At 41.5% G+C, this 21,362-nt stretch overlaps 1 protein-coding gene across 2 annotated transcripts in view; it reads right to left on the bottom strand.

The window, feature by feature from the left end:
- The window catches only part of neto1l (neuropilin (NRP) and tolloid (TLL)-like 1, like), a 54,566-nt gene that overhangs the window by 16,935 nt on the left and 16,269 nt on the right, over positions 1-21,362 (bottom strand). For both annotated transcript variants that reach the window (XM_076080790.1, XM_076080791.1), the window contains exons 5-6: positions 649-690; positions 229-356 (exon numbers count right to left, since the gene is read on the bottom strand). In XM_076080790.1, coding sequence (XP_075936905.1) covers positions 229-356; positions 649-690 — 170 coding nt within the window. The remainder of the gene's footprint in view (positions 1-228; positions 357-648; positions 691-21,362) is intronic.

The raw sequence follows: 21,362 nt of genomic DNA, 5'->3' as shown, positions 1-21,362 counted from the left end.
GAATAGAAAAATTACATAGCAAAGTCTTGAAGTTGAAGCTGAAAGTTTGGAATGAATGAATGAAGATATGCAGTATTTGCCAAATGAACAGCAGTTTTTTTTTCTTAATTTGTTGTCTGAAACTGATGGGAATACAATTTCACTTCCACTTTATTTCGTGTGACATTTCAAAATTTGGCAGTAAATGTAATTCACAGTTGGATGGGAGCGTAGCTTAGCGTCACTAACCTTGGAGCGCGGCGGAGCGCGGATGTACCATTTACAGTCGACGGCCTCGGTGGCGTCAGCCTTCCCGTCTCTGGTGATCTGATGGGACTCAACGATACCTTCTGGACCAACCATGTCATACTGACAGGCTGAAACAAACGCATATGCATGAACACACACAAACACACACATGCACACATACTGTATGCACGCATGTGCAGTTCAAGCTAACAAATACCACACAGGTAGCCTACACACCTGGACATACTTTAAAAAACTAGAACGCAAATAATACAAATAACTGGAGGAACCACAGCATGAAAAGGCTTATTGAGATAAAGAAAAAAGAAAGTGTGTATGTGATAACAAGTGAGATAAAGACAGAAAGAGAGAGAGGAAGACACAGAAGCAGACAGAGAGACAGAGAGGGAGTATACCTACAGGGCAGAGGTGGGGGGACTCCCATGTCTGCAAAGTCCGGATCTGTGGAGAGAGCAGAGGAGGGGTGGGGGGCATTCATTATTAATACATGATTACAAAGTCAGGATCCGCACAGAGGCAATACAACCAGGTGTAACAATGTACAGAGGAACTTCCAGAGAAAACTACAAATTGCTGCCCTCACTCCTAAATTATTTTTGCTTTGCTACACCCTCTAGTTTGCAGTCGCCTTAATTAAAGAAAGCTGTTGGCATGTTGTCTTCTGCCCGTCAAATTCTAGCCTGACGCTGGTGCTAGATGAAAAGTCAAGAATCATGAGGGCTGTACCAAATTGAATGACAATCACTTTTTGTTGATATATTTCAGTCTGGACCAAAGTGGTGGCACTAGTGTGGCTAAAATGTTACAACAATGTGACATGTTGCATGTGCATACAGTCTGCATTTGATAGAGTAATTAAATCCTGTACTTCTTCACACATATAGCTCAATGTGTGACTTTTACACACATTGAGGTATACGTGTGTAAAAGTCTACTCCAGGCACATGTGAAGTCTGTGGGAGTTTTCTGACCAAAGATAACCTACTCTAAATGACTCTTATGCTAACCAAATGAAGAGAATAAGCTCCCCACAGTATCCCCACTCCCCTAAAATTATGTAAAATACCCTCATTAGAGCCATTACTTCAAATCTGGAATCAACCACATTTACTGGCATGAGAGGCTTTGCAAGCAATTTTCAAGGATCAAGGTCAAACTCTTGTGCAGAAGATGTTCTCTTTGGGTTCGATTCAACATGCTAATCACTAGAATTTGCAGCTGTATTTTACAGCGACTTTGACAGTAATTTGGCTTAATTAGGTTTAGTATAATCGGACCAGATACATTTTCTTAGACAAAGTATAGCTGTACAAACCATGCCTTTTCTTTCTGGGGGAATAACAGCCAGTCCACTGTCACTGTTGACTTATAGGACCGATTGCAAGTCTCGATAAGAATACAAAGGGATAATATTTTTTGGACTGACACACTAAATATGAATAAAAACTCCCCTGAGTTTATCTTTGTTCCCTTTTGCACTGTCTGAACAAAACAGAACTGAAGCTTAACAGAGATAAATGGAAAAGCAAAAACATTAGAAATATCCTCAAGAAAGGTTTCAGAAAATTTTAGCAGACCGTTGGGGACTACGAATCTAATCCTTAACCAAACTTCAACATGCCGAGTATAAGAAAATAAACTTTAACAAAGCTGAGGCCATACGTTTTGTCGGCTAAACAAGATAAGGGACGCCTCTGCTGAAGTTTTGAAAGTCAGCTTGAAGCGAAAAGGTTTTTTACATTTTTTTTTTCTCTACAATGTTGCAATAAATTACATCAACAGGCCCGGCCTTGCTGAGGTGTGTTACCTCGTCTTGCTACTGAAACATCACAGTCTAGTCTCTCATCCCCATAGATTCAATATCGCTCCTCGGATGACTTCACACGAGACAGAAATTGACTTTTGAACAAACTCTCCCGTTCTTTCACGTCATCAGCTCTGCGTGTGCTGTGCAGTGATGATTGTGCGTTTTTATCAACCAATGCTCGGGCAGAATGTCAGATATATCCGCTTCTCCAAAGAAAATTACTTTGAAATAATTCATTGTGTGTATGTAAAAGTGAATTTCGGTTACAGTTCACCTTAATTTCATAGTTCATAGCCTCCCTCTCACATATTTAAAACCTTTACCCAATAGTTCTGCCTCAGCTTTCAACACGATAAAAAGGAAATAATATATAACTATTAAAGTAGCAGGACAATTGTTCTTCGACCAATTTCTGAGCTTGTATTCCACTATAACGACACGGCAGGCCACGTTTGTCGCCATGCTACGACATAAAAACACCCCTCGGCATTCAATACATTCCTGCTGATTCCATTTTCTTTCCAGCCTAGTGACAGAGCAGTTGTGCTTTCAAAGATACGCCGTTAGCTGTGAGCTCCGGGTTGCATTCATTTGAGGACAGGGCCTGCGGAAAATGGGAAATACAAAAAAGGCTTCACATTAAATCTGATTGTTCCTTGCCAATTCGAGACATGGCTACCAGTGACTGAGCTCAGTGTGGAAAATGAGGTCTGATTGCACACCGTGAACACCTTGCCTAAATGTCACTGTTATTTTGTCTGTATGTATGCCCTAATTGTTCTGTCTAGACATGACTCAGAGCTTTACTGTGTACGCAGGACATGAAGGGCAAGACCTGTATACCTGGCAACACTGCACGTCCTGGTGACAGGATTTTTGAATGAAACGGCACTTGCTGCATGAAACCTATAATCAAAGGAGAGAGATTCTTGGCCCAATTTCAGCGGCGCTTTGGTGGGGAATCAGAAGAAGCCAACCTCCACTTAAGGTGAAAAGAGGAAGAGCCAGTTGAATGCCTGTAACAAATCTAGCAAGGCTGCAGAAATCCCTCTCTCCCTGGCGCTTTCAGTACCAACATGGTACTTAGTAAAACATTCATGTGAACACAAAGGCGGTCAGAGGAGGTGCTTGGAATCTACTCAAGAGCTTCTCCTGAGGCTTACACTACAATTCCCTCCCGATTAATTGTTGCTTGTTTAGCACTAAGACTGGAAACAAAGTTATTTTGTGAGTTTGCTGGTAGGTGGATTGAGCTTCTGGGTAGCCTGGCTAGCTGTTTCCAGTCTTTACGCAAAGCTAAGCTAAGCTAACTGTTTCCTGGCTATAGCTTCATATCTAACATACAGATATGAGAGTGGCATCAATCTTTTCAGCAAGAAAGTGAATAAGTGTATTCCTCAAAAATATCGAACTATCCCTGCACATTTTCTTTTAGCATAACTACAGCCTCCTTCCTATGTCTTTCCATGTTGCCCTCCATGGGATGCTTCAGAGTGTGTAGCTAGCAGGTAGGCCGACAGGGAGGCAGACAGGAACGAGGGATGAGAAAATCAAAGTGGAAGACAGTTAATGAAACAGTGACCTTCAGGTCAGCTGTCCTGGTTGCGCCAGAGATTTATTATTGGGCTTTGGCATCACTTAACCTACCATGAACACAAGGCCAAGCAACCTCAGAGGAATAGATGCAAGATGTATGAAGGCACACACACACACACACACACACACACACACACACACACACACACACACACACACACACACACACACACACACACACACACACACACACACACACACACACACACACACACACACACACACACACACATCCACTTTTGATAAAGGCTATTCTTAACATGGCAACACAGGTCCCACTAAAAGGGCTGCTGTGCCTATAAATGCCTCCCATGCAACCCTTGACCTTTTTAGACTCTTGCTCCTGAATTTCAATCAGGTGAGTTCCATCCCCTCCGTCATCAATCACCCCCTCTCTCCTTCGCTGCCCTCCTTGATTAATCGATTCAATTAATTACATGGATTGATAAAATGATTGATGTACCAAATAAATGACCAAAATAAATGACGTGTACTATTTTCACAGAACGGGATTCAACCTTGCCTTAGGCTAAGCTCGGTCACTGTGTAATATTTGATTGAACATGAAACTTCAAAAGCATCGCCGTATGTTGCTACGATGAATAATAAATACCATAATAACACACCAACGCGGGCACAGACAGAAATTTCACTAGAGCACGCTGTATGTGCTTCCATTGTATTCACACTGCAGCTTCTCGATAGCAGTCGCCACTGCATTGTATAAATGGCTTTGCCTGACTGAGCTGAATTCAGAGCACATCCACACAAGGCCACACCCTCTCTTCTCTTCATAAAGCTCGACTAGGAGTGTAATCTTCTGGGGCTTACTGTATTTACCCTTTGCAACACAGAAAATGCTCACTTTAAAGCCGGAGACTTTAAGTTGCCCCGCAGCACCGTTCATGCACATATTGAGCTCCTCAAAGAGCAAAATGCTGTCAAAAATGTTCACACCAATGCAAGTATACACCTGTGTAAGAAAGCGCTGCCAGCAAAGTTAGAGAAATGCACAGAGACAGAGCAGAAATTACAGAAGTTATGTGCAAATGCCCCCACAAGAAAACACGAGCAGCTTTCGAATGCCAGTTTAAATTTTCACATCATATTGCTTCAAAAACACGTTTATAGTGCTTGCTGTGGGGCGACGGTAATTCAGTTTGGCAGCCAGACATAAAAATAATCATTAGGAGTGTGTTCTAGTAAAACAAATCTGAAACAAATGATGAGTAGGCCCTGATTGGCTTCGTTTGGTGTAGTCCTTTATTGAGAAAACACACGCACGCACGCACGCACGCATGCACACAAATGAAACAGAGCATTGCAGAACTCTCAGGAGATGTAAATTTCTAGTAACTGTACAATCCCAGATGTATTGCTCTTCATAATACAGGCACAATGTTTTATTAATGAGACACACTACTGCTCGTTCGGAATTGAACATTAGGCTCCACTGCATCCCTTCAGTATTAGCTGCTAAGCCCAATGTGTGTTAAACAGCATATGAAGGAGACTCATGATTATCAATGTGTGGCAATATTCCAGGAAACCAAAGGACACAAACATGCAGAGTGCGCACACATAACCAGCCCGCACAGAAAAACTCAATTTCCCAGTGGCCTCATTTCCTCTCAGCTGCTCAGCAGTGACATTTAAATAAGCATCTGATTAACAATCGCTGCTAAAGTGGTTGATCAAGCTATTGAATGGCTGTCATTAATCACACTCGACACAGCTGCGGATGGAAGTGGAAAGACAGACAGATGAAGAGGTACAGAGAGATGTGGAAGGAAAAGAAAAGGTTTTCCAGTTTGATTACTTCCATCCCATTCAATCACAGCTAAAGCACAATTTTGGCAGAGGTGATTGTCTCATATTTCCACAGTTCCCTGAATCGAGTGCGTGTCTGCAGTTTTCATTCTAGCAAGTCACCCAGCTTTCAACTCCCAGAACAAACATGCATGTTACATACTGGACTATTCAAAAACACTGCCTGAGCAAACAAAAGGCTATTGTGAAAACCCCTTTTTTTGATCAAATGGTGCTGTAGAGATTAGCTATATAGCTAATACCCACTCGAAAGGGCTTTGTTGACCGTGCGGATGACAACCCAACTACACAGAACAGTAGCTGTGAAAAGAGGAGGCCACAGGATCTGTCGGGGACTGATATGATTCAACACACCCTGGGTGTCATGGCCAGTGAGCTGGGTCTGCGCCCCAAACAGCGATTAGCAGCGATGTGTAGCCCAACGCCACGCAACGTGCAACACCAGTTACACACCAACGATCCTGCGAAGAACTGTACTGAACTAGTCTGCAGAGGAAAAAGTAAAGGAGTGTGTCTCGTGCTTAAGGTGCACAAAAGTGTCATTGACCTGTCATTGACCTGTCATTGATCTGTCATTGACCTGTTTATATTACAACAGTCACCAAAACTATCATACGCTGAATGCAAAATGTGATGCGTGACTAAGTGAGAGGAGCTTAGCTGGGAAATCTCAGTGTAAAATAGCTGCTGAGTAACCCCAACCCTTATCTCAGCCATCAATGACTCAATTGTCCTTGAGCAAGGCACTTAACCCCGATACTGTGTGTCCCAGCGGCAGTATCCAGATGGTATCAGTTTAAAATGAAGAGATCTTCTGTCGGAGCTTGGAGGACGAACTGTCACAGCATTTCAGATAGATTACAAGAACTGTGTGATCTCCGCCCTTGTGTGTGGACTAATGAGTCATGCAATACATTATTGATCTTCATAAGGGAAACAGCTGTAGGACAGTTCTTGAAGTAGATAAGGATACAGTGTCTTGGTCAAATCTCTCTCTCTCTCTCTCTCTCTCTCTCTCTCTCTCTCTCTCTCTCTCTCTCTCTCTCTCTCTCTCTCTCTCTCTCTCTCTCTCTCTCTCTCTCTCTCTCTCTCTCTCTCTCTCTCTCTCTCTCTCTCTCTCTCTCTCTCTCTCTCTCTCTCTCGTATTCCACTATATGTAAATTGACATGACGTATCATTAATATGATATGACATTTAGATGCACAATTGCAGTAATAGATTTCTGTACGGGTACAATATATTGCATTCTAAAAAACGATGTGGTGTAATGTCTTTAACTGGGTGTTTTGTTCATTTACTTCCTTAATTAGTTTTGATTTCATTGACTAAAATCTCACTCTTGTCTCCAGCCCATTGAGCATATTGCCGTTGTAGGAAAAAAAAACCTCTTGTTTGTTAATTAATCTGCTCCTTTCCCCACGAATCCATCTCTCTGTCCTCACATCTCCCTCTATTTTGTTGCTGTAACATTCACTGCTGGAGCTTGGTCCATACTGCAGTTACCGATACACTCACAGTGTATATGCCATATTGAATGAAAGTGTCCCATCAAGATTCTGGCTTGAAGAGGATAGCAGGGAATTTGGTCGCTGGGATGGAGTTTCACTTCATCTTGCACCTTCATCCACAGTGATGGATTTCAAAAATCAGTCTGTGGCTGTGTGTCTGTTTGTCCATAGTTATGCATGTGTGTGTGTGCTCTTCCATCTCCTCCATTGGCCAAACTGTTAACTGCTCTCCTTCTCTCCTTCCTTCCTCCCAGAATGCCTCTGGGAAACAAAGACGAGTGCACATAGCAACGCTGCACCTTGCGAACAATGTACCCTATCTGAATATGTGTGGTTGAGCATTAGTATGCTGCAGTGGTGTAGTGGTGTCTTCACAGGCGGGTATGCTGCAGGACTTTTAACTCTCTTACTTTTAGGCAGTTTTATTTGTGACAGTGAATTAAAAGGGCGATCATATGTTTTGTTTGGAGTAGCTTAATTCTCCATAACTGAATATGGAGGAAGGACCAGCTTGCTTGTTAAGTGATCTTTACATCTCAGGCAACAGTTATGGACAGTTAGGAGTACAGTTACGAATGGTATTGAACACTTGTGAAGCCGTGTGGTTCAGCAGATGCTGGGATAGCATTATTAGCTAATGTTCCATCTGGGGATGCTTCTTCCTCTAGCTTGTCACCGTTGTGGTGCGACAAGCTTTCATTTTGATGAAGTTTAATAATGTGCTTTGCTGCATTGGCTTCATATTTTTAGCTGTACATCTGCAGGATTTACTAGCTACTAGTGCTAGTGTTTTATAACCCTCCACAAAGCTGGCAGGTTATGAAAGGATAACAAGGGAAGGGACTTTTGTTCCTTAAAAATATCTTCAATAAAATACCAAAAACAAATGCTTTCTATTTGAAAATAGATTATTGTATATCGGCCGCCATCCGTTCACACGTAACCAAAAAGTTCTGTCACCTGAGCGGACACCATCCCTTTATTTCTAGTGTTGTCTGTTGTAATCAACCAACTTCGCAGGTCCAGTTACACTGCACATGTGCCATACACCTCAAGATCATGTCCCAACCTTCGTTCAATAGCTTTGCCTTTAAAAAAAAGAACACTGATTTTACACATAAAAGTCTGTTTACAGGTCTTAAGGGAGTACTGCTACATACGTATATGAAAAAAGGTTTTTAAAAAAAGTGCAAAATATGAGAAATTGCCTTAAGTCAGCATCGGTTGGGTTTGAAGACTGCAAGTTTGCAAATGCAAGAAACCTGGGGGTGTGGAGTTAGGAAGAAGTGTGCTTACCAGACCTCTGCAGCTCGCTCCTCATTACTGCTCCAGGCTAGAGGCTCGAGGCGACATTAACACACCCATCCAGCAGGTGAATTGCATTGTGGGTAATGGGGCCACCAGATTTTAAAACTGTGTATTACGAGTCCGGCCATATTGTAGGAGCGTAGAGCTAAATAGACCGAAAGACTGTTTTAATGCCACCTCTGGGATACTGTATATGCGGCAACATCTGATTGCAAATCAATTTTCGCGAACGACTGTGCAGCTTTGTCAATGCCGAGTGCACGTTTTGTTTCGAGTGCTCACGAATTTCGATTGTGTATCTGTTTTACTTGTGTGTGTGTGTGTGTACAACGTAGTGATGGCTCAGATGGGAATCTATTCCTGATGGAGAATTTAGCTGTCCCTATAGGCATCACAGGTGTTTCTATCTAAATGACACCCCAATGAAAGACACATTCCATCCAGGTTCCATTTGGGCAACCATGCAATAAATCAACACAACATCACCACTCTACCACTCATTACTGCACACAGAGTGTCTGAAAGGCACAGAGAGAGAGAGAGAGAGAGAGAGAGAGAGAGAGAGAGAGAGAGAGAGAGAAAGAGAGAGAGAGACAATGACATAAAGGGACAGAGCAAAGACAGTTCTGCTGATCTGCAAACAATGCACCCCCAAGAAAGGTAATTTGAGAGTCTGATTGCTTTCTTTAGATAGTGTTTCATTTCGCTGTCATGGAATTATGAGAGGTAGCAGACTCACTTTGCCGCTCTGCATCTGTTCCAGAGGGCCCATGGGGGGGGAAATCAATGGCTCACAGACTTTTCTATGCAAACAACTGGCTACAATTTGACCCAGTGGGGTGAAAAACTGCAGTCAAACGCACTTTAGCTAGTGGCCAATACAAACACAAAGTGGATTTAAATGAGGAATGCAGAACAAATTGCTTGCTACGTTAGCGCAGTAACAGTTACGGTAACGTTGTGTTAAGATTAGAAGTAATGTGATTTAAAGGTGAATTTGTGTGCGGAACATTAGCCTTTAAAAAGACTGAATCAGCGAGCAGAGCAAAAAAATAAAGGAGAGTGTGAGTTATGTGAGATTATGTGAGATTATGTGAGAGAGATTAAGAAACAGGGAGAAAGATGCAGATTGAGACTTTGGCCTCAAAAACTCCACGGTTTCTTTCCCTTCCCCATCACCAAAGTGACTGACAAATTGTTGAAAAGAACCGTAAAAGCATTTACAGCTGCATTAAAGGATATTACACCACAAGTGCAGCTGTGTAGCACAACAAGAGCTCTAAAAGGAAACTGTCCTTGAGACCAGAGGCAGAGAAAGCTGTAAAACCCACAGATCTTGCAACAATAAGAACTGTCAGCCGTGCTGGAGACATTTCCAACATTCATGTTCCATTTGAGAACATAATCCCTACAACGCACGGGCTACTACAACAGCTACTTCTAAGATCTGTTTCTGGTAACGAGGCTGGCAATCTGGAGGGCAGTTTACTACTGTAAACCGTAAACTACTGTAGTACACAAGCAGGGCATTTATAGAGTAACATATTGAAGAGTAATCTAAGAGAGATTTTGAACAATGAGCACTTGAGAAAACAGCAAATACTGACCTTTTTGTATAATAATGAATAAGATAATTAAATTAGACAGTGGCTTTGTTGAATGGCTATTATAACCATTCAATAAATATATTGCACCAGTGGTGAATAAATCCATGTGTATTCTAAAGTAATCATGAGACCTCCAGCAGCAGCAGATTACGCTTTAACACACACCGCTTTGTACAGTCAATTATAACATTTAAACTGTAACTTCACTGATTCAGAGTCAGTTTACTAGTCAGAGGGAGTACTCCTCAGCCTCTGAAAACAGTTCATGTCTTCTGTGGCTCTGAAAGGAGCTTCGTCTAGCCTGAATAAATAACCCTCGTTATGTCACCAGAAAGACTTGGATGTTGACCAGGCAGGAAAAGATGCACTACGGGAAATATAAGATCCCGTGATTTTGGAGCTTTACCAATTCTCAGGACTAAAATGCAGGATATCAGGAGACCAGCCAAAACCAGAGCTGAATGATGATAGAACGCTCTGTAAAACTGAAGGGAGCTGCGGAATATGTGAGTTCCTCACTACAAACGTCCCTTATACTGTGAATACACTTATTGCAAAAATATTTTTTTAGCAAATATAAGTACTAAATCCTACAAGAGCTATTGCTGTATATCACACTGCAACATATTGTGTGCAGCTTACAGCCTGCTGTTAACAGTTCACAGTTGAGTTCGCACGCAACCACATGCACACATATGCACACATACTCATACACATCTCGCCACTATCACATTTTCTTTCTTTTTGTTTTTGATAATCTAGACCCTGACATGCACAGACCCACAAGCTTTGATCTCCTGTCTGCTTTACTTTGACCACTGTCTGTTGGGACACACCAGAGCTGTTAAATTGGCTGAATCAGAATGGGAATATTCAGTGTGGTGGGCTACCTGCGTTAGGTCTGACTGAGTCTCTCTCCACTGAGCCCAGAGGATAATCCATGCAGGGCTGGTATCTCTTCAACCAGTGTTGGAAACAGCAGCTGTATGGAGACACATAAGGCCATTTTTTCAAACTGAACTGGATTGGTTTTCTCTTTTCCTGTATGTGGTGTTTTTACATAACTGTTTGTTCATGCCAATAGAAGTAGGTTTGAATTGGATTTGTTGGATTCATCTCCCCCCTTCCAAATCATAAGCTCATACTAAAAGTAATATTCTGTACTTATTGTTCCAGGGGCCATTATCTTTCTCAAACTCTGTCTTGCTCTTACCCTCCCCGACTCTGTCTATGCAGTCTATTTCCAAAAGCAGAACATATTTACGCAAGTCAGCAAATTATTCTTGGAGAGACCGTTTGACAGGGTGACTGGCAGCAAACTGCCAAATCTGGCTTCGCACCAACTGGAACGCTCATTTCATTGGGTGTTATTTCAAGAAAAAGAAAATTCCTTTTGTGATCACAATGTCAAAATGTCACAATAAATAAGAAATCGCATGGAATTGCCATGTAAGTAATCCCCCAGAGTGGTTAAACATAATGACGGCAAATACCCAGGCTGAGTGCTTTCCTTGCAGCATAGCGTATTTTCGAGTCATGGCCATTATATCCAAATAAGTAAATGCAATCAACAGAGACAGAGAGGGGGAGGGATGCTTAAGAAGGGCAGGGTGGTACTGTAGTCACGTACTAATATATATTACATTTCTATCTGCACACTGAAAACTGCATTTACACTGGCAACCTCAGGTTTTACTGTTCCAAACAACTCCGAGCAGAGCAGACTAGAGGGTAATGGAGGGTGACCGCAGTGTTGGACTTCATTTCGCCAACAATTTGGGAAAAAGGAAACAGCTGAAATGTCTCAATTTGAAAAGGGAGTGGCTTTAGAGACCCACATTCTTAAGTATTTTAAATCATTTTGAACCTTGTATTTAATTCCTTTAAATGTGTATTACTAGTATTGACAGTTTGACAAAAAAAGACTTGATCATCAAGTTTTCTGTGCAAAAAAAGGGTGAGGACCTTTCTTGTCTCACCTTACGTTACAGAGCCTGAATCTGTAGGCACCAGCACCGATTCAGCACATCATAGATCCACTTGAGATAAATACTGTATGTGCTCAATAGCTGCAAGAGCCAATTCACATAACACAGAAACTATAAAATGTAGAAGCAACTGTAGAAGTCCCACATTTGATATGCTTTCTTAACAGTTGCTTTACCCCGAAGAGGGCCTGAAAAACATGCGTTTCTCAAAGAGAGAAAAATCTTCAACCACAGCTCCTACCGTGTGTAAAAAAAAAGCTGAGTGAAGCATTTCCTACCTGGACTCACAGCGTAGCAGAGCAGGTCAGAATGTTTGAGTATCAATCCCTCTTTCACACTGATCCAGCTCTAAAAGCTCAGCACTTCTGTACTTTTACACTGTTGGTTACTCTGCTTTCATCTAAGACGGCAATCTCACTTATTGATGGCACTGGAAGCCAATAATCAATAAAAACATACTGTGATATCAGCACTTCAAAGCCAGTGCGTGCACACATGCATTTAAATATACTGTGTCATGACAAATACAAATAACTGGGGTTTTATGCAAGTTGTGAATGTGTGTTTAATTTGTTTTAAAGGTTAGCAAGCCGTAGAAAACATAAATGTAAATTAATTTGAACCACAAGTTGGAGAGGTAGATAGCACATTTAGCTTACATTGACACAAGCATCTCTCAAAGAAATACTTTGACCTTTTGGGAAACATTAACATTTTCTTGCCGAAAGTTAGGCGAGAATATTGATACAGCTCTCGTATGTTAAGTAGGAAACTACAGCCAGCAGCCTGATAGCTTAGCAAAGCCTAAAGACAGCATGAAAACAGGGGGAAACAGCGATCGTGACTGTCTGAAGGTAATGGAATCAGCCAAGCAGAACCTCTAAAACTAATTTATCCCCTTACATCTCGTTTGGTTAATCCAAAAACTACAAACAGCATGTTGCAGTGTTATGCTGGTTGGTGAATTTTGTTACCTCTAGACAGAGCCAGGCACGCTGTTTCCCTCCGTTTCCAGACTTTGTGCTAAGCTAAGCTAAGCTAAACAGCTTCTGGCACGTAGCTTCATATTCACTGTACAGACAAGAAAGCGTATTACCTAAAACGTCCAACTGTTCCTTTAAATCAACACCCTCAAAAGAGAATAGACATCAGATTTATTCACTACCACAAAACAAGATGTTAAATCCATCCACTCTCTCATACAGACAAATAGGCTTCCACACATAAATACACCTCCACTCACTGCAGTGACACCTGATTAAGTCCCTGTTGGCACAGCAACAAATATCAGCATGCACATTGAGCAAGTGATGAACTATCAACTGAAATCCACCCGCACCGCTGTGTCCGTCTTTTGCAGTCTCATTACCATCAAGCTGTAAGAGAAAGCTGCTCCAGTGTCACACAATAAATTTCCGTACACCCCTATCTCTGCACATGACTGATCACTCCCAGCACTGATTTCATTGAGAGGACAGTGACGTATGAGGTTGTTATGGTGTTGTGGTCAATCATATTGTGTCTTAAGAGCTCCCAGAGACAGGGGTCATGCAGGAACCTCATTTATTTATTTGTTTGATGTTTCTATGTATGAAAGTATGTGTGCACACATTAGTACCCACACTGCATGTGTATAACATTTGCGTGGTATGCTCGGCTTTGAGCGTCCAGATGTTCCAATTTGTCGTACCGCTTGCCGTCAATGCTTTTATGACTGTTCTGACATGCTCCCATATGGACGCATCTTTGGTGACAGGCTCATCATTTCAGTCAGCCAAGGCCACTGAAAAGCCTTCTAATAAGACTGGACCGCTGCCAGAGTCAACACTGTATCTGCTGATGGACAATCACATCGCGGTCGGAAAAGCACTCATATACAGAAAATTTCAAAAAAACCAAGCATTGTCACCTTTCATTAGCTATTTTACCATTAGCAATGGATTTCTCTTGCGATAGAATAAGACGGTGGACATGGTGAACTGAATATCAGCATTACACTTGATAACCACATTTGAATGTACAGCATGTTGTTACTGAAAAGAAAGTCAGTAGTTGCTGTGGGCTCCCAGTGACAGCATTTAGTGAAATATTTACTATAATCTTGACTGTGACTTTAGGAAGTATCCAGTGGCACTGTCCCCTTCCACTGATATCCTTAGTTGATGCAGGAGCCGAACAGTCAAGCTGAATCTATAATCAGTCAGTACCAATGGGCTCACTGTGAGACTGCCCTTGAGGTCTAATCTATATGTGTCCCTAGTGCTTAGGATGTCCATGAAATGTAGCGACTCCAACCCTGGACTCTTGGGAGGACTGGAGTGAGAGCAAGGGGGAAATATCTAGTAACTGATTTGTTGCTCTGTGTCTTTTGGATCTTGTTCATATCCTGTTTCTTTCCTTTTTTTTATCCACCCTTTCTTCAGCCTCCATCTATTTTCAATTCTATCGTAAGCCACTGCAATCAACTCCCGCCACCTCACTGACATATCTGCTTCTTTCATGGATAGAAGGAGAAAAAGCGGTTGAGGTGGCAATCAATAGAATGATCTGTTTTACCTCTGTTTTAAGATTGCAGAGTTTTTACTAAAGCCTATACTGTGTTTATAACTGAAGAAGAAGAAAAAAAAGGTGGTCTCAAGACTATTTTGTTGTTTACACGTTTTACATTTCTTTAAAGTCACCATCATCCACAAACAATACAAACTACTTATGTATCATACATGCAGTAAAGGTTTGGTTCATTTTAATCTGGAAAACAATGAAAAAAAAAGATAATAATTCTTGCCAGATCTTTTCTACAGGCTCTGCATACGTCTAGTGTTTGATGGCTTTGCCCTCTATCAGCACCTGCAATACACTTTTAATATCATCCTGCAACAATATTTTAACAGTGCTCTTCAGGGAGCTCCTGGCACACGTTGCATCCTAAAACCTAACTTGTTAAAGGTGATGGTGTTGACAGGGAACCTACGTTTTCTTGAATAAATTATGATGAAAAGAGCCGTATCCAACCTCTGACAGGACTTAGATGGTGCAGAATCTTGTATTAAAATAAGTCCTTCTTCTCTTTATGTATATGCTTATATGTTTGTGTGTGTGTGTGTGTGTGGAGAGAGAGACAGAGAGAGAAGCTGTGAACCTGCCAGCCCCTCTCTCTCCTGTCAAACTCTCCCCGCGTGTGCTTTCTATCTCATGGTGCAGAACAGAAAGGGGTTAGGAAAGCTTTTCTTTCCCTCCCTCTCCTTCATCTTCCAGCTTCTGACCATCGTTCTTGGGTCGGAAACGCCAAACAGGCCGCCACTGAACCATCGTATGACATACTGTCAACTTTTCCACCCATCAAATCGAGTGTCTGGCACAAGCGTTGTTTTGGTGACTGTTTAACATCCAAGCCCTGCATCCTGGAGTTCATGTGTTTGACATGAAGAGTTTCAGCGTGTGCTATCTGGATCTGTGGTGTCTGTGCTCCGCTGTCATTGTGAGGGTCTACGGTCACTAGCCTTGGACTCATGAGAGTGACGACAGCCCAGAATCAAAGACTCTTTACTCAGACCCTGAGGTTTGTATGATTTTGACATGTCACACACATGCCTGGCATCACTTTGAGATGTTGAGCGTTGCCTTGTTAGTAATGTGACTTCTGTGTCAAGAGAAACAACTTGATTGGCAACAAGGTCAGCGTGATGTAAAAGGTTGCCGTGGCAGATTTGTTTTTAAAGTTTAGTTATGCTTACATTCACACATCTCATGTTAATGCGTTTGGGCCTATGCTTATATGCACCGTTTCCATAGAAAAAAAAGGCTGTACACAATAGAAATAAAATAAATGCCCAAAAAATTCCAAAGCGCAGAATTTACATTCTGTGCATTCAAATTCAAATTAAGGCACGTGGTTTATCTTTTCACATTTGATATCTCCATTCTCCATATTCTGCACACAGTGAACGTGCTCCGAACATTATTCCTCCCGTGGCCCCTCACAAGCTCCCAAACCAGATTTTAAATCTATTTTATATAAATCGCATTGTATCGCATTGTCCGATGTATATTTAAGATAACGATCAATAAAGCAGAATCAAAGCTGGCGAGTAGACTATAGCAACAACACGGCTTTTGAATGACCTCCAAAACCACTTAGACTCCTCGACATTGCCTTCATGTCTGTATGTCCTCATATCACAATGAAAGCAGACAGATTATGTTATTTTATTGGAAACTACAGCGTAGCACTATCACACACTTTTTTTTGTCAAAACCAGATGGCAGCTTAATATGATTTACAACAGTATGATGTGTTAAACCTGCTTGTTTTGCACAAGGTTCCCAAATAATAGAAATTAACAAATGAAGTCATGATAATTTGCCTGAAGTGCCTCAAGTTTCCTCCTGTGGTAAGTACTGCCAATCTCTTAGATCAAACAGATGTGCATTATCGCTCCATATGTGTCTCACAGAACAATATAGTCCTCCATGTCCGCTGTATCGTTATGACAAAGATATACTCTTTTACTGAATACAATTTTCATCGCAGACTGTAAATTAACAACTTTATGATTTTGCATCATGAGCGTTATGAGGGCGCATTTAAAAAGCACATTTTCATGATAGAAGCATCTGTGTGTATTTTACAGTACATACAGTATGCATACACTGTGGCTTTAAGATGCTTAGCAGATTGACTATTCATTTACTCTACTAGTATCCTTGCACAGTATGTGTGAGTATGTATTAAATGCGTCCCCAGTTTCCTTTGCCTCCTCAGGGCAGATCGGCAGGAGTTTAAGGTTTCTGCTCCGAGCTTGCTGAAAGCACACACTAACATGTTGTGCACATTGCTGGACCTCCACTGTAAAGATCCCGGGGGAAACTATTTGAAGTTAAAATCATGTATAACCTCCTCCACTGAGAGGTAGACTCATTTTATCATTACTAACACAAGATCTGCAAGTATCTGCCTTCTGTCAGCGCAGTCTCCTTCCTGCATGTGTGTGTTTCACTGCAGGTGTGTGTGTGTGATTGTGCATCAGCGTGTGCTTGTTTGTGAGGCGACTACAACAGAGCAAAAGAAGTGCCAGTTAAGAAAAGCTAATAGGTGAGTACAACAAGTGTTGTTCCTCCTTAGGCTGTCATGAACATTTGCTAGACTAACATTCATAACTTCAAGCTAGGCTTATTTTCCTCTTACTCTCATTGGAACTTCAAATTTGTAAGCCGTCAATGTTTAAAGAAAGAGTTCATCGGAGCTTGGAGAGCACGGACAAATAAAGATGAACTTAAAGCTAGGGTTGGACATTTTCTTTAACAACACTTTCTGTCACATTTGAGTCTGAAGGAGTTAAAATGTTCTCCAACCTCATTTATAGGAGTGATGGTGTTTTTTTCCCAAATACTACTTGAAGCTTTAAGGAAGGATAAGGCCTACTTGGCAGTGGGACACTCGTCTGCCACCAGCACAATAAGAAGGCAACAGGAAGCGAGCCAAGCACTAGCACTCAGCACTAGCTGTAGGGGTCTAAGCAGCAGGAAAGCAGTACTGCAACATAGCTTTTGCTACATGCCTGCCAGATTTGAGCATGAATAAATAAACACAGCAAGATCTGTCCAATTCTTCCTCAGCCCCCGGCTTTAAACCAGAATACTTCTGTCACCTGCTATGATCATTCATTAGCCTTTCCTCACATGCATTATTTCACAGGTGCCAAGTTAAAAATAGTTGTATCTATTTTTGATGGGTTCCAACGAATAAGTGAAATAAAGCCCACTTGCGCTTTGACACAGCACATAGTGCCAGATGAGGAGATTACTGCTTGTTAAGCTGTTCCGACTGTGGATTCCCCCCAACCAAATTACTCAACAGGTCACAGTTCACTTGTTAGAAAACTAGAGGGCCTTCTAGGGGAGAAGAAGGACGCCTAAAACATAATTTACTGCACCATCAATGGTCAAGTTTAACAGAGACTTTTTAACAAGGAGTTTTATCCATGTGGAGTGGTTCGGGAGTCACATCATTTTGCCGTGTGCATTGTGTTTGTGACTTCATTAAAATCTTACTTATGCTGCATTAAAGAGCTTTCTTGCATTAACTGCAATTTGTAAAGGACTGCATTCAATATTCATTTGAATTTATTACGAAGCTCCACTTCCTCCACTGCTTATTTCTCCAAAGGCTGTCAAAAAACTGGTGGTGTGCTCACTGCTGCAGCTCCTGAGCGAGAAACATGCTTGTGTGCCGTCTATTTAAAAACCCAACAGAAATCTACACTTTCCATACCGTTTGTCATAAATCATGGTGCTGCTTTAGTTGAGCATAACACAAAAATGTCACAGTAGCGCTGATTAACACCTTGCTGAACCATGCTATACCTGAATCTGCGTGTGCTTGTCAAAAACAGCAACTTGCATCCTTGTGGGATATCTTCCAGAACTTCTGAGACATACAGTACAGTATGTGCGGAGCTACTCCGTAACTTGTAACCTTCAATATGCACCAATTATTTCATAGTTACATGAAATGGAGAAATGAAATGAAAGCTTAAGATTCAAAATAATGTGAGGAAATGCCATCAACGTTCTGGCCAAAAGAAAAAAAAAAACCTATGGCCATTGATTGTTCAGTCAATTATGAAGTAAAAATTTCAAAAATTCTCTTCAGATGACTCAAAAGTGGAGATTTCTTGCCGTCATTGTAAACTGAATACCTTTGGATTTTAGACTGAAGTCTCCTTAAGGTCTAGAACATTTTACACACGTTTCAAAAATGTTTGCTCCTTTATAGAGTCAACAATTATTTGTTTTATAAATGAAATAATAAACAGATTAATCAATGATGAAAATAATCGTGAGTTGCAACTCTAATTTAGGAAATAATCAGCACAAAACAGTTCGTGATTGGTCGGAAATATTTTTTCTCAGTGCTCTGAACTATAATAACGTTTGGCAATGAAGCAGCAGAAACGAAGACTTTGTGAATCATCCAGTAAGTAGACACAGACCGCATCAACCAAGGGTGAGTGGTAAGTCAGCGAGACGCCCAGCTTGGTGCTAAGAGGCGGGGGCAGGGTACAACCTGTCTACTGCAAAATGGCAGAAATAACGGGCTGAAACACAAAGACCGGGTGAGAAAAATTGGTCTTGGCTGTCGAGAAAGTGAGACAGAGACACAGCGGGTTTTTTTGGAGTCGAAAGAGAATAAGGAAACAGCAGATGGTGAAGAAATGGCAGAGGCTGGAGAGAAGGAAGGAAGTAAACGAATACACGCCTTTAAACAGAATCGAGAAATGTGAAAAGCAAGTGATGGAGAACGGGCAAAAGAGAAGCTGATAGAGGCAGAGAGAGATCGGGAAAAAAGACAAATGTGAAGGACTGCAAACTGTCTCAATTCAAATACGAGAGGCAGGTGATTAGTGATGTGATGACTTGAGGTGAGCGTGTGTGTGTGTGTGTCTGGGTGTGTGCCCGCATGTGACTGCTGATGAAGGATAGCTATCTAGCTAGAAAGGGAGAAATGAAAAGGAAGAAAGAAAGGCCACCAGCCAAGTGGTGTAGTACTATCCTGGGAGAAACAGCATCTGTCTCAGCAACATAGAGGAACAATCAATAACTATACAGTTAAAATGTGTGTGTATGGATGTGTGTGTCACTGGCGCATTGGCCTTTGCAGTGTGCTTACACTGCATCTACCGCTGTAATTTGAGATATATGGTTTGACAATGATATGTGAAACTGTGTATGAGCATCTTTGTCCCGACCACGACTGGATTTTTGGGTTGACACTAAAATATATATATATATCTGCCAACAGTATGCCAACCATTGGATGCATTGCCGAGAAATTTGGTACAGATATTCATGGTGCCCAGAGGATGAATCCAAATGACTCTGGTGATTCACTGATATTTTATATAAGGCCACCATCAGGTCGGACTCATCCTGTAAAATGTATGCCTAGTGTCCTTTGTGTTTCAGGTTAAGTTAGTACATTAATACATTAGTAAATGTTAGCAAACTAAAATGCTAAACTAAGATGGTGTACATAGTAAACATTATGTCAGAGCTGCTACCATGGCTGTTAAATTAACTGCATTTCCTTTTTCATTACGAGGCGTCCTTGACATGCCAATTATTTGACTATGTTGATTTGTAAACACGTTTAGGAAATAATTTGAATTCATTCAGACATTTTACATTGCTTCTCATTAGGACTGTGCTGTTTCCTGCTTGACTTGGCTATAAACTGAAGCACACAGTCAATATGTCCCGTTTATCTCATCTGTAACCTCTCCTTTCACAGTATTTCAGCCATAAATACGAACAAGAAGGGGGGCTGTAATCTCACGGCACAGCAGCATAATACCAAAATCCATTTCTATATGGTGTCCAGTCCTAACTACAAAGCTCCATTTAAAGAGTGGCAGCATGTGGCAGAAGATGATATGCAACTGTGCAATTCAAAGTGAAGCATGCAAATATCTGTTTCTGCGACCAGGGGAGAAAGCAAAGTGCAATTCACATAATGGATTTTCTTCCCTTACATGGGCATACTGTGCAGAGTGTCAATATATTTTTGATTAATTATACAAATATACTTTCATTTATCACTGCCAGGAAAGTATGCAAACATTACTCTCACGCACAGCACACGCAGATTCATGATGGACTAAAGTGTGTCCACGGCTATCAAAAATATGAATATATATATACTGTATATACACTGCATATATTTCTGTATGCAACCTTTGAAGTCTATAAAATGGGGAGAAAGACTCTGATCTCCCAGAGAGAATAACCCTGTTGGTCAGATTCACTGCAATCAAAAGGACCGTCTGTTTCTCGATGCGTGTCAGGGGGAATTAAGACCCCTGAATGAGAAATCAAATCACACAGCACTTCCTTTCATCTTCTCTTGAATCGATAGCATGTCATAAAGTATGTTGGAGCAGGCCTCGCAGCATTCTGGCATAATTTACCGACAAGGATGGCTGCTTCTTCATTCTTTCACACGGTTTCAAATAGAGAGGAGCTTCTTGCCACACACCTTTGAGAACTCCCCGAAATTTCAGGTTTTATCACAGTCAAAGTGACACGCTGGGATTAGACCTTCATCAGAGTATTTGTCCTTACAATGCAAACATTTCCGTCATCCAATTTAGTCAATTTAGGCTCTCCCCTGCCTGAGTGTTTGATGGATGTCCAGAGTAGTTGGCAGTGGAGTGGAGACTACGCTTTGATGTTCAGGCCCAGACTGTTAAGAGTATTCAGGTTGACTTTGATAAACCCCATTAGCGTGTCGCTACATCTCCCTCTCTGACTGTCTCGCACACATTTACAAACTATGCGCCTCAGAGGAATGGGTGTGAGGGGAAAAAATACAAGGTTGCTCCGGCACTGCATAAAAAGCTGAGCAAGAGAGTCAAGAAGTGGATGACGAAGACGATAAATTTGCTGACAGAAAGGGGATGCAAATTGATTG

Source organism: Anarhichas minor, unplaced genomic scaffold (genome assembly GCF_050575085.1).
Source record: "Anarhichas minor isolate MPS153535 unplaced genomic scaffold, ASM5057508v1 ptg000074l, whole genome shotgun sequence".
Lineage (NCBI taxonomy): Eukaryota > Metazoa > Chordata > Actinopteri > Perciformes > Anarhichadidae > Anarhichas > Anarhichas minor.
The sequence above is the reverse complement of the archived record's forward strand: the minus strand, read 5'-3'. Positions and strand labels throughout refer to the sequence as shown.